Genomic DNA, 15472 nt, shown 5'->3' on the forward strand with positions numbered 1-15472 from the left:
TAATAAAAAGTACAAAAATGCTGTCTATGATTTTGACATACTAAGACTTTCTTACTACCAATCAGTTGTCAGTCAGGTTCAATCATCTGTCACATTGTCTAATGACTGCAACGTTGGACTGATCGAAATTTTATTCTTCAAAGGAAATAAATCACTGAAGAATCATGGCTATCGGTGATTATCCTAAAGAGTACAACCCAGCGGTTCATGGACCGTATGATCCAGCGCGATACTATGGAAAGCGTAAGTAACAATATAAAGTACAATCAAGTCTTCATTTGATGTTCATAATATTCGATTATGTAATTTTGTCCACAGCCGATACACCTTTTGGTCAAGTGAAAATCAACGAATTGGGTGCATGGTTTGGTCGCAGAAATAAGACCCCTGGTGCGATCGTGGGTGCATGCAGCAGAGGTAATACCAAAAAATTGTTAAGTATTTTTTTTTTATAAATTGAGGTTAGACTCCAACAAAGTCATATACTATCATCTCATAAAAGCAATATTATTTTATTAGAGCGAAAGATTCATAAAGTTTTCAAAGAAATACTTCACATTTTGCTGTGGGTGATTTTGAATTTGTGGGTATTTATAATATAGCTATTTTAACAAAGTAAAGTTTAATACCAGGTTTCCCTTGAAGACCGGAAGAATCGAATCCGCGACCTTCATGTGTTATAGACCACCGAGAACGTTATTAATACGATTGAAATTATCTCACTAATGATACAGGTCCATCATCATCAGTCTGTCAACTTTTATAATAATTAATGACCTTGGTGGTTATGGCATTGATCTCTGCATAATACAGACACGTTAATTGCATGGTATAATGATTAATATCCCTTTTCTGATATGTAGGTATTTAAAAAAAAAAAAACTATCGCAATTATTAAGTGAAAATATACAAACTGATCTTTACATACAAAATGTAAATGTAGTATGGACTCTATTCTCCACATTTAGCATCTCATTGGACTGTTGTGTGTTTTTTCATACAAACATATGCTCCCTCAGTAATGATACTATAATACAACAAATCATTCATTAGTATGAATACAAACATGTATTTTTCAAGGAATCAAATCTACAATTATTGGAAATAAGGCAGTGTGTTAAACTACTTGAGTCTGAACTGAGGCAGTCAGGAAATCTAACAATTTTGACCCATTAAAAAAATTAATTTAACATTTTATTTTCTAAAAAAAATAAATTAACAAAAATTTTCTCTAATAGCTTGGTGGAGGTGGCAACACAAATATATGCAGCCTAAGAAAATTGGTGCCGCTCCATTCTTCCAGCTTCTAGTTGGCTCTATGACTTTCTTCTATGTAATCAACTATGGCAAAATGAGTACGTACATTTTGAATAATCTAGAATCTTATTTATGTTATGGCTGCAATATATATTTTACAAGTCATATTTTGGTACTATTCTTAAAAACAAGCTTTGTAAAAATATTTGTATATATGTTTTAATCAAATACATATATTCCAATTAATTTATTCTGTGTATATAAATATCTATTTTATCTTAATAAAAACAATCTGATTTTTAGCTTATGTGGTTGGCTACCAACATTTAATGGGTGTTAGAATGGAGTAGAGTAAAATTTTTATATTAAATTAAAATTTGTATTTTTTTTATTTTGCAGAGCACCACAGGAACTACAAGTACCACTAAAGACAGTGCCCATATATTCAATATTTATTATCATGTTTCTGTGTATGGTAATTATTTCTGTCAGAATTTGTTGGTATAATAGTTCATTAACTCTGTAATTTGCTGCAATAAACATTATTAGTCCAAAATATAACTTTGTATTGTTTTAATATAAAAATTTGTAAACCCTACGAACAGTGAATAATTTGGAATGTACTTTATGTGTTCACTATAAATATCTTTGTAACAAAATTATTAATTATAATTTAACAATAAAAATGTACATGTAGAAGTCCTCAAAAATAAAATCTATGTTTGTGTCTTCTTACACCTACTTCCAAATATTCCTTAAATACATAATCAATAATAGATTTAATGACAATAATGATATAGAATAAATACAGATGACAAGCATAATCTGACCACTGTCAATTATTAATTTTTTGTTTTATAATAGGTTATCCATGTTATCCATTGTAAAGGGGAAAAAATAGATATTTTTTCATGTTTGTAGTATATAATCTAAACCAAGTTTCAAATTCAAATATAGAAAGATATGTTTTTAAATAAAAATATCTTTATTAATGTAGGACTATTATAGACTCCCTATATGTCAAATCTACAAAAGTATTGGGATTAAACCTTAATGCAAAGTCGTGTATTATTTTATAATATAAGAAATATTTGACTGTAATAAAATATCAATAATCAGTCATTATCATCAGCCCACTGCAGTCCACTGCTGGAAGGTCTCCCCCAAGACACTATCTTCAGTTCTTCTGCTGTTATTGTCTGCAACCCTATGTATCTTCGATGCACCTAGCTACAGTGTTATTATATTTGTGTTTTTGGAAAATTTATATTTTATTTGGCATCTGGAGGATAACACTTATTTTTAAGGCTGTTCAAAGCATAGGTAAAAATTAATAAAACACTCAATTTCTTTAAAAATATTTACTTAATTACAATAATTTACTCATTGATGTTCATTTATTCACCACAAATACACTCCCATAAAGTTCAAATGCATAATTCAATTAATTCATTGATCACTAGGACGAACCGAACCATTGCTCCTGTCACCCGTTTCAGTGCTTCAGGCTCATATCACATTGTTACATGAATAATTTACTGAAAAAAAAAGAAATCAATTATTATGCTAATTATTCATACAAACACAGTTATAACAAATATATGGCCAGAAAATTACAACTGTATCAACAATAAAGATTCAATTGATAACTCATATTGCAATTGTCATGATATGATAATATATATAGATATCTGAATAAGGGAGTGTACAATTTCAAATAAAGTAAATGTTAAATTATTATTGCAATAAAACATTACCTTTGTATTACTTGTCAGTTCTTAATAAATAATTGCTATTTGAACTGAAGAGTAGGGATTGGTCCTTAATTTTATTAATTTGGTTTAATGTACTAGCAAAATTTTCCTTCATATATATATATATAAATAAGTTTTCAATCAATTACTGTTGAAAATAATAGGTTCCACAAATAAGTAGGTTGTACTGCTTATTTTTTTTTATAACATACTACGTCTTCTATGATTATTACATACAAACTACTCTACATAAATAAAAATATTGCAATTCTTTTCAATATTTCATGCCAGTAACTGAGATTTGATTTTCTAGCCGATTTCAGATAACAAATGCTTCAGTTAACAACTTATGAGAATTATAGGGTTAGGAGAAATTATCCATCCATATTGTTAAATACTAGCTTACTTATCTACCCTTCTTATTACACAATTACTAACTTGGACACTTTTATTAGTGGAAAGAGAAATAGTAGTTCATAAATAGTAAGCTCACCTAATGAATTAGACTATTTTACAAGTCAGATCTACCCATATATTTGGGTTTTAATTCTTCTATTCTCTTAATAAAATCTGTCTTCTCGATGCAGCCGTCGCAATCCTCGTCCCAGTCATTCAGAATCTTCTTCAGATCGCGTACCTTCAGTTTTTTCAAATCAACATTGTTCAGGTCGATTTGTTTGTCGAATCTTAAATCGCAAATCTGTGCGTCCTTTTTCCTTAATTTTTCACAAATTTTATCTGCTGGCATTGACCAGCTCAGTGGCTTGGATAGCTCGCCTAGTATGCCGGTTGCAGATTCCTCCAAACCACCCAAGTAATAACAGAATCTGTTTTCTTTATTCTTTGAACCTTTACAGAATTTTTTAAATTGGGCCTCAATTAATTTGGGGTCATTCTTTACTTTGTCTTCTAATGTGGCTGCGAATTTCTCAATTGTTTTCACACAAACCTCACATTCACCTTCTTTTAGTGCAACAGCTACATGTATTGTTGCAGCGACGAATAATAAATGAAACACGTTTATTTTATACATTATGAACACAAGTTTATACAAAAAATATATAAATATAGCTTCAAAAGTTGCGTGTTATAAAACATCTACTCTAATACAGTAATTCGAGATATTATACTAGTCAGAAAATATCGTAAATCCACGACAGGCCACGACTGAAAAGGTAGACGTTGACAGCTTTACTTGGCGAATTGTGATTGGTGCACGTTTGTAGGTTATATTGTACTTTTTTTATTTATATTAATTTGGATACATGGATATTCAGACGAGTTCAATCATTGTGCGTGATAGGTGATAGTGAACGTCAATAATTAAAATTGTAAGTATATGTATTATAATTGGATTAAAGATATAGAAATAGAAATGATCTTTATTCAAATAAACTTAAACACTTTTGTAGGCAAATTTTTTTATTCTACCGATTATTCGGAATGCAGACTCTTCACAAGAATGTTCAAGAAACTTGTCTGTTGCTCTTTTAAATAAATGTAGTTTTAATTAGATTTACATTAACAATGATTATGCGACAATCAACGTAGAAACCGCTACGGACTTAATCTCTGTTTTCTGTTCAATTCCTCGATTTTATAATAAGCTATTTACATTTTACATAATATTTTTTGCATATAAAATACAAGTACATAATAATAAATTGCGTCCAAGACATTGCATCGAGAGTTAGTATACTGATTCTACGGTTTCTTGAGTTTGTAAAATAAGTACATATTTCTTATAATAACACTACAGCAAAGGGACGGTTACCAAATAAATTGTCTCTTAGTTAGCAAAGAAGATAATGATAGATGATTATTTTTTAAATAATTAATGTAATGCAATAATTGTTAGCCACAAATTATGCGTGAGTGCATGAAAATGAAAGGAAATGTAAAGTGGAATATTTTTTATTAAATTTATGAGATACAAATAATTGTAGCATATTACACCATCTTCTCTAAGTGACTAGCCAGACGCTCGTAGGCATCTTTATTTCTGTAGAGGTGTATATTTGCTTTAACTTTCTTCATCAACACCTTTGGGTCCACGTCGCTGAGTACTAATAGTGTTTCTGTAATAAAATGAAGAATTAAAAATACTTAGTATGTAAAATATAAATTTGAAGTATATTCAGTAGCGACAATCTCTTTCTAAGGCTATAAGGATTGATTGATTTTTTATACGAAGTTAACGATCCTCTAGTTATTTAAAGCAAAAAGAATTTCGAATAACAACAATGTTATGGATATGAAATTTCGGATACGGATAGGTTTCGGGTACAGTAATGATTATTATACCGGATACGGATGCGGATATGAAATTATTTCGGATTGTCCGTTAGTTTCTCATAATTTCGGTTACGGAAATTAACTTTTTAAGGAACAACAAATAGCTAATAAAATGGTTAACGTGTCTCAATTAGGCTCCGCCCTTATCCGATATTATCAGAAACTTATTTCGGATTCGGTTACCGTTACGGATATTTTTTTATATCGGCTATCCGATAGTTTTGGTTACGGTTACGGAGCTCCCTAACATCCCTGATAGATACACAGTTACATTGTATTTAAATCTACTGATTTATATATAATATGGGCATATCAATGATCGACTGTCCAATTCAAACGGGGATCGAAATTACGACGTCCTTAGCCGAGGTCGATACTCTAGCGGTGCCCTCAGACCAAAGTTGTATCCGTCAGACGGGAGTGTGCCTTCAGTCGTTCCATAAGTCCTTCCCCGAGTTTGGAGTGCATCTACGTCGTCCGGTGATGCTGTAAAGACTAACTCCTGCCAACAGCATTAAAGCAGTCTGAAAAAAAAGTTGACAATGTCTCTGATGACCCCATCTGGGATAAAAGTTGTGATAGTATGTTTATGAAGAAATATATTTTGTGTGCAATAGTTCCATAAAATCGACTATTAATAGAAAAAACATCTAGTTCTAAGCTAAGTAGAGATTGTGTTATGGGTACTAGACAACTCATGACAAAAGGTACGCAAAAACTACTGAATCGATCATCATGAATTTTTGTATACATGTTCTTGGGGACATAGGATACTTTTTATTAAAAAAAAAATATATATAAAAGAAAAAATAATATATCAACATTTTGCTAATTCAGCGCCATCTAGCAGCCGGTAATAAAAATATTCATCATAATGATTAATTTCTATTGTAATGATGTCCGATACTTATCTATTGGATTCAATGCGAGCGAAGCCGCGGGCAAAAGCAAGTAAACTATTATACCGAGCACTTGGTCGCGGAACTGTTGGTCCGGATCATCGAGATGTATGAGCAGTGCGCTATAGAGTGCGTCCACGTGCGCGCCGTACAACACTACGTCGTAGGGGCGCGGGCGACGTGAGAACATCTCGCGAACTGTACGCACAGCGCCGTCACGCACCGGAGAGCTGCTGTCATCCAGCCGCTTTAGTACCACTGAAACAGAATTATATTACATTAGCGACTATCCGGCTTCGCACGGGGTGTAAATATATTTTTGCTGAATTTTTTTTTTGCTACAAGCGTGACGTGATGACGTTTCTGTGTTACTTTCAAGCCTTATGACTCACTGCCCCTGAGTTATAGACTGTTTTGTCCCGTTCATTACTTTTAAATTTTATTATTATGTAAGCAGCAAAACTATTTTTTATTTGAGACAACTAAACATTATTATTTTATTTTGCTCCGCCTTGAAAAAGATCCGGGGTTGATTACGACGTACTCCTAAATACATTACAATAGCCCAATATATATATATTATAAAGGCGAAACTTCGTTTGTTTCATGCAAAAACTACTGAATGGATTTTAATGAAACTTTATAGTAATATAGCTTATACATCAGAATAACACATAGGCTATATTTTATATTGAAATTTAACGCGGGTTAAACGGATATATATATATATACATAAGATACTAGCAGTGCCCGCGACTTCGTTCGCGTGGTGTAACTCGTGGTTTACGCAGCGCACGGAACGGAAGCACTCAGATATGAATAATTTCCTCGTTTTTGCATCATTTTCCATTTATCGCATTTTTGGTCATAGCGTAATGTTATAAAGACTTCCTCGACAAATGCGATCACAAAAAGAATTTTGCAATATGAACCAGTTCCTGAGATTAGCGCGTTCGAACAAACAAACTCTTCAACTGTATAATATTAGTATACATGCATAAGACGCTCACCGAAGTACAACTTGTGTAGCACATCAGTAGTGAAACATTCGCGACGGTCAGCGATTGCTGCGAGGTTGCCGATTGCTCGCAGGGTATGCTGCCGCGTCAGTTCCGAGTTGTCATCCATCAGCGCCGCCAACAACGGTACCAACTCGTCCACGAACGGCGACAGCGATTCTTTCGTTGGGAAAAGGTTCACTGCCTACGATATAAAAGCATTTTTTTATATTGATTGTCACCTACGGCTTCCTGTGGTTTTTTTTTTAAAAAACAAAATGTTTTTTTTTATACTGCGCAATACTATAATACTATAAAATACTAGCAATTAAATTCATAATTTATACACCGTTTGGTGCATAAATTATTAATTTAATTCCTAACAAGCATACGGCCCATCTGATGGTAAACGGTTACCGTAGCCTATGCTGCCTGAAACATCAGGGGTCATGTGCGCGTTGTCGATCCTGATTTAAGGTAAAAAACTGATTTAAGGTTGTATGAAAATATCGTTATTTTTAAAGACAGAATTTTGAAACTTTTTTTGCTGTTTTAAACATTTTATCTCTATTTAGTCAGTCACTATTCCACACGGATGAAGTCGCGGACACAGCTAGTTAAAAACAAAACTAAGTACAATCAATATATGTACAATCTCTTCCAGACAACCTTTGGAAAGGGAGTATGCACAAAAAATATTATTATTAATATAAAATGATACTTCTATTTTTGTAGTTATCTCGTTCAATGCTTACAAAATGATACGGATATTTTTGTAGTTAGTACGCCAAATACTTTATCAAAATATCATACCTTATCGTCATCTGCTTCTGGCCCATCCCCACTCGCCTCAGCATCACCTGTAGCCACTTTGCTGTTGGGTTGAAAGGCAGCGCAAAGGCAGGCGACAGCAGCGGTGCGTATAGCCTCCGCCGTCCTCCCAGGAGACCACACCAGGTTCAACAATATCACGTCTGATAACGAATAAAAATAACAATCTATACATATAAATAAAATTGGAATGTCTGTTTGTAATATTGAAATAACCGTTTTTTACTACATGCATATTAATATTGCATTTTTATCTGTTTGTTCCGGCTAATCTCTGAAATGGCTGGACTGATTTTGACGGGACTTTTTTTTGGCAGATAGCTGATGTAATAAGGAGTAACTTAAACTATTTTTATTTTAGAAAAATAAAGTTAAATTTCAAGCGGAGGAAGTCGCGGGTACAGCTAGTATTATACATAAAATATGTAAATGTATTATAAGAATACCTTTTTGTGTTCCCACAAAAAGAAATAAAGAAACTAGTCTCCATTACTAACAATCCCTCACCGCACATGGAAGGTGTGAATTCAGAGTTAATAAAAAGTGCTTTTATACTTTACCTTTAATAATAATTTTAAGGAATGTCTCCAGTTCATCCGCATCACACTTGCTGAAGGTGATTTCTCGTTGGAGAAGCACGGTGCACAAACCGGAGAAAATCTTCAGTTTGACTTCAGAATCCACCTTCGGTGGTGTCAGGCACCCTTTGAGAAGACGACCAATAATGTTCAGATGGTTGCCCAATGCTGCCCCTATAATATATAGTCTTGTTTTTCATTCGATGCTTAAAAATCGCATAATAACTGCATTTAGGAGGGCAATCTATTTATATATTATATACCATTTTATAAATACCTTACAGAGTAACATACTAGATATATTAAATTTAATATAAAAATAAATATAAATTGTCTGTGTGGTCACGGCACTGATGGCGTCAATCTGCTACGGTAGCGCTGATACACCACACCCTTCGGCCAATAGTCCTTCTTCATGAAGGTATGCACCACGTTGGTGGGATCCGGGCCACAAACGCCTTCAAACTCCCGTTGTGGCTCGACTCCAGCTGCGTCACCCTCAATGTCAGTTTTCTTTTGGTCCGTATGTAGTCAACAGTCAACAATGTCCTGCTCCTTAGTGGAGTCTGAGATACAGGCTTGGACTAGTTTAGACACTACTGCATGGACTTGGTGTTTATTTTTAAGCGTGTTTATTTCGTAATTGTTTATACAATAAAAATATTATTATAACAATGTTGTACATCACAAAGAACAATGGCTGGGTCATCTGTTTCAACTTTAACATTTCGACGATATATTTGTAAAAGTTATTAATTTTATTTTATCAAAAGAAAGTATAATATTGTTTTTTGAAGATTCAACTAAATATTGAAAATAAAAAGTTGATTTTGATGTGTTTTACTGTCTGTTTGTTACCTTTTCTATTATCAATACAATCCCGGGAGTATCCCGAAATCACGGGTATAGAAAAATCGACTGGGATCGAATACTCTATTCTTAATTTAACATACCAGATCGTAGGAGTACACAGCTGAGAAGACACCGGTGCGGCGTGAGCAGGGACCAGGAGTTCGGGTCGCTGTCGATACTTGCCAGCACGCGGCCCACGTGTCTCTCGTACAGGCTCGACAGTGTACTGCCGCACTTCTCTATGTACCGCAGCTTGTCTAAGTTTGCTGTACAACAATACGAGTTATTAGGGGGGAAGGGGATTGTTAATAATGGGAACTAGTAACCCCCATTGCTAGCAATGTACCATGTTAGGTCAACCTCCAGGCGATTTCTCCTGGAAAGCATCGTGAATTTGTCACGATGGGCCAACTGACTTGACCTCATGCTTATCTTACCATCCTGCACTGGTGCCCCGCCAGCGTAAGCCGTTAGCGCAGGCGGGTGCACCAGTCCATTATCATCCATGAAAACGAGTTATTTGAGGGAAAAGACATCACACAGCGCCATCTAGTTTTATGGGTACTAGATAATTGATATAAATATATAGATACATTTTTTTGTAGTAACAAATTAATTTACGTACAATACAATTTGTGTTTTGTACGCATATTATTTTCGTTTCTACTATACAACAAGATACAAACAATCATACTTATGAACATGTTTGCACAGTGCGAGGAATCGACTCCGCAACCATCGCTTAGCAAAAATTACTGAACGGGTTTTGATGAATTTTTACCGTAATATAACATAGGCTATATTTTATATCAAAATTTATCGCTGATGAAACTGCGGGGCACCGCTAGTTAATATTATAGACGCGAAAGTTCGTGAATACGGACGGATGTTTGTTACTCTTTCACGCAAAAACAACTGAACAGATTTTGATGAAACTTTATAGTAATATAGCTTATACACAGACTAATATACGAGGCTATAAATTTCACGCGGGTGAATCCACGAGCACAGCTAGTATAGAATATAACAATAGGATTTCTCAATTTGCTTCGAGGCGTCAAGAAACGCCTCGGGCACGATTTCTACTCACACATGATCAATTATTGTGCTTACAGAGCGCCATAAACTGTATGTGGTCGTCGACCGGCATCGCGTACATGGTGAAACAGATCATGAACAGCTGATGAAACACGGGAGCACACGCCTCGCCGCATAGCTGCATTAGTGCTTCCGTCACGTGGAGCAGATTGGTTTGGTATTTGGACTGAAAAATTTATATAATATCATCATTTTAAACTATTAGCAACAACATTTAAAGCACAGGAATTTTAATAAAACGTTTATTTAACTGATGACATTGTTGAGAAGCTTATTTAATATAAATATATTTAATTGATTACCTTATGTCATTTTTTAATCGAAACATCTTACAAAGCCCGAGAATTTCACCACATTATCATTACGCTTCCAAGCAACTTGCTTGATGATTGCTTGAAATAACTGTTTTTCAAGTGTAAGATATTTCAACTCGTATGTACTAGTAAAAGTATGTATTATAATAAAATAACAACGATATAACATTAATTTAACTATGTCTCTAACACAATTCACTTTAGCATTTAAATGCCGCGGCTTACAAAAACCCTTCCTTTTACACAGAGAAGATATGAGTGGGGGTTATACGCAACTAGTTTAACGATACCGAGTAATAATGAAACTACCTTCTTTTAATATTTTTAAATATCAGATTTTTCGACAATTTCGATATGACTTTTAATTACTTGTGTACCCTAACACAAGTAATTAAAAGTAAAGTTTATTAAACAGAATAATTTTTAACACATTTCCATTTCAATTGTCACAGCCTCCTTCAGTGTTTTCCATCCTGATCTTCCGCTTTCTCTAGCAAGTCTCGTCCACAATGAGTTACAGATTGTTTTTCATATCATTCAATAATGTCAAGTGTGATCTCGAACTTTCTTTAAATATTATAAAGTGGTGACGTATGAAAATGTAGAAAAGAGAGTAAAACATTAAATTGCCGATGTACTGATCTGATGATGACTGCCAACAGGGATGAATGGAAGAGAAAAACAGTACGGCGGCCCCAAATAAATGGGATAAGGAAGAAGCAGATGATGATGATAATGGGTCTAATGCTTGGAGAGAACAACAAGTGAACCTGAGTAATCACTGAGTGAACACCTTGCTATAAAAAAATTAATAATACACTATAAACCCACTTTTCTTATTCTACATCTCTCCGGATCAGCAATCTCTTTACACAGCTCCTCCATCACCTTCCCGGTTATGAGTTCAGGACGGGAACCCTTCAGTATGTTGGCGATAACAAGCAGCACGGGCCACGAGTCCACATCGGCTTCCACGAGCGGCCACCAGGTGTCGGGGGTGATGAAGTAGCCTAGCAGTTCTGATGCGCGCTTGATCTGGACAATCAGAATTATTAAATATACTCCTGCCAAAAAAAATCTATATATTTGTAACTAGGTCTAGATACGCTGTGTGAATTGTTTTCAGGCAACTTGATACTATAACAATAATGGCCCATATTATATAGTATCTTAAGGACTAATATATTACCTTATAGACTAATAGGTGATTCTTTGTAAGAGAAAATATATATTTTTACTAAATAAAGATCACAGCATTTTACATCATGATAATGGTCTAAAATAATCTGTGGTTATATTTTCTATATGTATAGCTATACTATACAGCCATAATCACAAACTTCCGCGTTTGCAATTAGAAAGATGAATGTTAATTTATTCCAATTCACTACTTCTTTTGTTTGTTAAATCATACTTTTCTGAGCATATACCTATATTCCAGGTCTCTGGGCATAATCGATAATTTGAAATGAATATTTTATACCTCCGTGACGATTCTGGGGTCATCGTCATTGGCGCCACGTATCAGTGTGCGGACAATCGTGTTGGAATGTTGAGTGGCGCCCTCTTCAGCGCACAGCAGCAACCAGCACAGCAACTGAGACGATCTGAGACGTGCGTCCGCTTGCCACCCATCCATTTCTAGACAACATTTAATTTATGCTATTACTGTATTTCACTTGTTTAACTACAGGTTCGAGATAACATTGTACCAGCAACAAATACTTTTTACTACCTGTTCCCGCGGTTTCGCCCGCATAAATTTATAGCTTATATGTTATAAGCTATATTACTGTAAAGTTTCATCAAAATCCGTTCAGCAGTTTTTGCGTGAGACTAAACATCCATCCGTACTCACAAACTTTAATAAGATTATTATAGGTATTACTGTTTTTCATTTGCTTGACTACAGAGTCGAGATTTGCTATACTATTGGAAACTTATAAAATTAAATTGTAACATTATGTCGTATCAAATATTTTTTACAAGCAGTTCTGATGTATAAGATATATTAATGAAAACTTTCGTCAAAATCCCTTCAGTAGTTTTTGTGTTAAAGAGTCACAGACATCTACACTCAATAACTTTGGCTTTAACAAGATGAATAATAATTGAATGGCGCTTTTTGTAGTCTATACTAGTGTGTATGATTTGGGGATGAATTAAAGGTTAAGGATAAAATCAGACCATTAAATTTGTCTTTAAACCATCTGAAAGGGTACATAGCTTGCAATGGAGGTAAGAGTCCGTGTGAATGTAGTTACAAGTGGCAGCTTGCATCATTATTTTAAAACATGTGCTTTAGTGTTGAGTTTATTATTAGTGAATACCTCGGCTAATAGCAGGTACAATCTTTCCAATATTGCTCTGCACTAAAACCCTACATCCGAGGTTTGGCCGTTTCAAATCAGGATAGTGGGATGGTACATCCTTAAGAAAATCAGCTTTTTTCTTTAAGTCTTCTTCATTTTCTTCCATATATTGAAGACCTATGTCAGTCCAGAGCTTAGTAGCTGTGTCACGGACATCAGCCATAGCGTCACTTAAGCTGAAAAGATTAGATAAAGTATATGACTTAGACATGCCTCTTATTTTCAATTATGATTGTGTAATGATCTTTGTTTACATTATTTTTTTAATTTACCGAAATTTAACATAAGCTGTAGTTTATAAAATATATATAATTAACTTTAATCATCTAATGGGTTCTAAAGCCCCCATAAAAGATCCTTTTCACTTACTACACTACTTATTATATTAGATTTTTGTATTTAACATGTTAATAAAAGGTACATTTGAGGAACTGACTAAAATAATTTACTTATTTTTCTGATTCAAAGTTTTATATGAAACTTTGTAAGGATTAATAGCAATGACATGCTGCAGCAAAAGCTAAGTTGAGGCCCTATGAGCTTATGGCACAATCTTAGTTTCTAAGTTATTGGTACATTTCTTTATAATTATATATATATGTTATGCTATTAAAGCAGAATAAATGTCAATTCTTTATCCCTTAAAGTGTATACTTGTGATATGTCCTAATTTTGCACATAGGTACTAATGAATGGAGGCAATATATCTATATGCATGTACATGTCTCACAATCACTTAGAGATTTTTAAAAAATGATTGTGAGTTCCATATAATATTCCATTGTATTCTGTTCTAAAGAATACAATGGATTATTATATAAACAATGAAACAGAAACAGACAAATACACACCTTTATGTTACACTTGTGTTAGTTGTGGTGTGGGGTCTTCATATGAATTCTAAACTATAACTTACTAGCTGCCCTGGGCAACTTTGTCTGCATCACATTTCCTTGAGATGTATCATTATATTTCACGCATTATTTTACATAAAATCTTTTTAAATTATAGGCTATATGTTATTGTCATGTATAAGCCCTATAGATCTATTGTGCTCGCCCTTTTTATGTTACTGTAAAGTTACATCAAAATCCATTCAGTAGTTATTGCATGTGAGTAACAAACATCCATCCATACCCACAAACTTTCATATTTAATATATTAATAATAAGACTACATTAATTTTTTACCTGGTCAGCAACAGTGGTATCATACGGTGCCAGAATGAGTATCTATCCCTATAATTGAGCATCCAGTTACCAACTTCTAAAGTTACTTGAAGACGAACTTGTGTGTTCTCATCAAACAGCTTCTCAGCCATTGGTGTGATCGACAGCTCAAAACATTTAGCATTGCCAGCTAGAACAATGGCTCCTATAGCTTTAATTGCTGCGACCCGAACCCTAAAATGCTGGTAAGAAAAATTCGTCAAAACAGGTTTCACATAACTCTCCGATTGGAAGTGAAAATCCCTTGGCAGTAGATTTGTTAATAAAATTATACATTCACATGCTTCAAGCTTTACTTTAGGAAATGGGTCTGCACTTGTTTTAGTCAATATACTCGTAAAATCATTAATGAATGGGCACAGAAGGTGAGACACTTTGTATTTGTCTAATATTTTATGAACAAGTACAATTAAAACTAGACGAATCTCTTCAGATTCTTCGACTATTTCCGGACAACCAATTCGTCGTACCAATACAGGTAGTATGTAAGTTAAGTAATAATCGTTTAAAGGCAAATGCTCTATAAAGTTAGAAACGATTAATGCTGCGGTTTCGCGACATGCTTCAGACTCATCGGAAAAACTTTTCAGAATATATGCATATATTTCTGGGAATACAATGGTCAAGTCACAATCTTTATTCGCAGGGTTCTCGAATATTTCTTTGTTAATATTCAATAGAGCCTCTTTTCTTGTCATTTTTAATTCACTTTGCAAAGCATTAATATACTGCTCTAAAGCACCACGGGGATTTTCTTGCAGATTTGTTTCTATCTTATCTTCTGCCATTATTTATCACTTTCAGAGACGATGAGAATGACACTAATTATTAACAAAACAAATTGTCTCTTTATTTCAAGTTCTATTCGCTCCTTCAGGCTATCGAATAAATATGTATAAGTAGAATAAACAGAAGACTGTTTCCATGGCAACCAATCTGTAAAAAAAAAAAAGAGACGGGAATCGATCGTCAAATGGCATAGATAATTTGTCTTT

At 33.9% G+C, this 15472-nt stretch overlaps 3 protein-coding genes across 3 annotated transcripts; 1 reads left to right on the plus strand and 2 right to left on the minus strand.

Moving 5' to 3' along the window:
* The first annotated feature begins 84 nt into the window (after positions 1–84).
* Positions 85–1818, plus strand: LOC131852509 (putative ATP synthase subunit f, mitochondrial). The gene is made up of 4 exons (XM_059203178.1): positions 85–243; positions 319–417; positions 1239–1355; positions 1657–1818. The coding sequence occupies exons 1-4, from the start codon at positions 165–167 to the stop codon at positions 1683–1685; spliced, it is 324 nt and encodes a 107-aa protein (XP_059059161.1). The 5' UTR covers positions 85–164; the 3' UTR covers positions 1686–1818.
* Positions 1819–2622: 804 nt separating this feature from the next.
* On the minus strand, positions 2623–4201 carry LOC131852512 (mesencephalic astrocyte-derived neurotrophic factor homolog). Its single transcript, XM_059203183.1, has 2 exons — positions 3505–4201; positions 2623–2795 (listed from the first exon to the last, which is right to left on the minus strand). The coding sequence occupies exon 1, from the start codon at positions 4042–4044 to the stop codon at positions 3523–3525; it is 522 nt and encodes a 173-aa protein (XP_059059166.1). The 5' UTR covers positions 4045–4201; the 3' UTR covers positions 2623–2795; positions 3505–3522.
* A 720-nt stretch (positions 4202–4921) lies between these two features.
* LOC131852465 (dynein axonemal assembly factor 5) lies at positions 4922–15396 on the minus strand. The gene is made up of 11 exons (XM_059203129.1): positions 14439–15396; positions 13207–13424; positions 12360–12517; positions 11708–11911; positions 10578–10728; positions 9566–9730; positions 8595–8786; positions 8017–8177; positions 7216–7408; positions 6272–6463; positions 4922–5089 (listed from the first exon to the last, which is right to left on the minus strand). The coding sequence occupies exons 1-11, from the start codon at positions 15263–15265 to the stop codon at positions 4962–4964; spliced, it is 2589 nt and encodes an 862-aa protein (XP_059059112.1). The 5' UTR covers positions 15266–15396; the 3' UTR covers positions 4922–4961.
* Between the last annotated feature and the right edge of the window lie 76 nt (positions 15397–15472).

This window comes from Achroia grisella, unplaced genomic scaffold (assembly GCF_030625045.1).
Source record: "Achroia grisella isolate CSIRO2021 unplaced genomic scaffold, CSIRO_AGI_Agris_v1 utg853, whole genome shotgun sequence".
NCBI classification, from domain to species: Eukaryota; Metazoa; Arthropoda; class Insecta; order Lepidoptera; family Pyralidae; genus Achroia; species Achroia grisella.

What these genes read in the sequence shown, in the direction of transcription:
- LOC131852509 (XM_059203178.1), top strand. Translation starts at nt 165, where the DNA reads ATGGCTATCGGTGATTATCCTAAAGAGTACAACCCAGCGGTTCATGGA. An exon ending in AGCGCGATACTATGGAAAGC is followed by an intron (nt 244 to 318) that starts GTAAGTAACAAT and finishes TTTTGTCCACAG; the next exon opens with CCGATACACCTTTTGGTCAA. An exon ending in AATCAACTATGGCAAAATGA is followed by an intron (nt 1,356 to 1,656) that starts GTACGTACATTT and finishes TTTATTTTGCAG; the next exon opens with AGCACCACAGGAACTACAAG.
- LOC131852512 (XM_059203183.1), bottom strand. Translation starts at nt 4,044, where the DNA reads ATGTATAAAATAAACGTGTTTCATTTATTATTCGTCGCTGCAACAATA.
- LOC131852465 (XM_059203129.1), bottom strand. Translation starts at nt 15,265, where the DNA reads ATGGCAGAAGATAAGATAGAAACAAATCTGCAAGAAAATCCCCGTGGT. An exon ending in CATACAGTTTATGGCGCTCT is followed by an intron (nt 9,731 to 10,577) that starts GTAAGCACAATA and finishes ATTGTTGTACAG; the next exon opens with CAAACTTAGACAAGCTGCGG. An exon ending in CAGAAGCAGATGACGATAAG is followed by an intron (nt 7,409 to 8,016) that starts GTATGATATTTT and finishes TTTATATCGTAG; the next exon opens with GCAGTGAACCTTTTCCCAAC.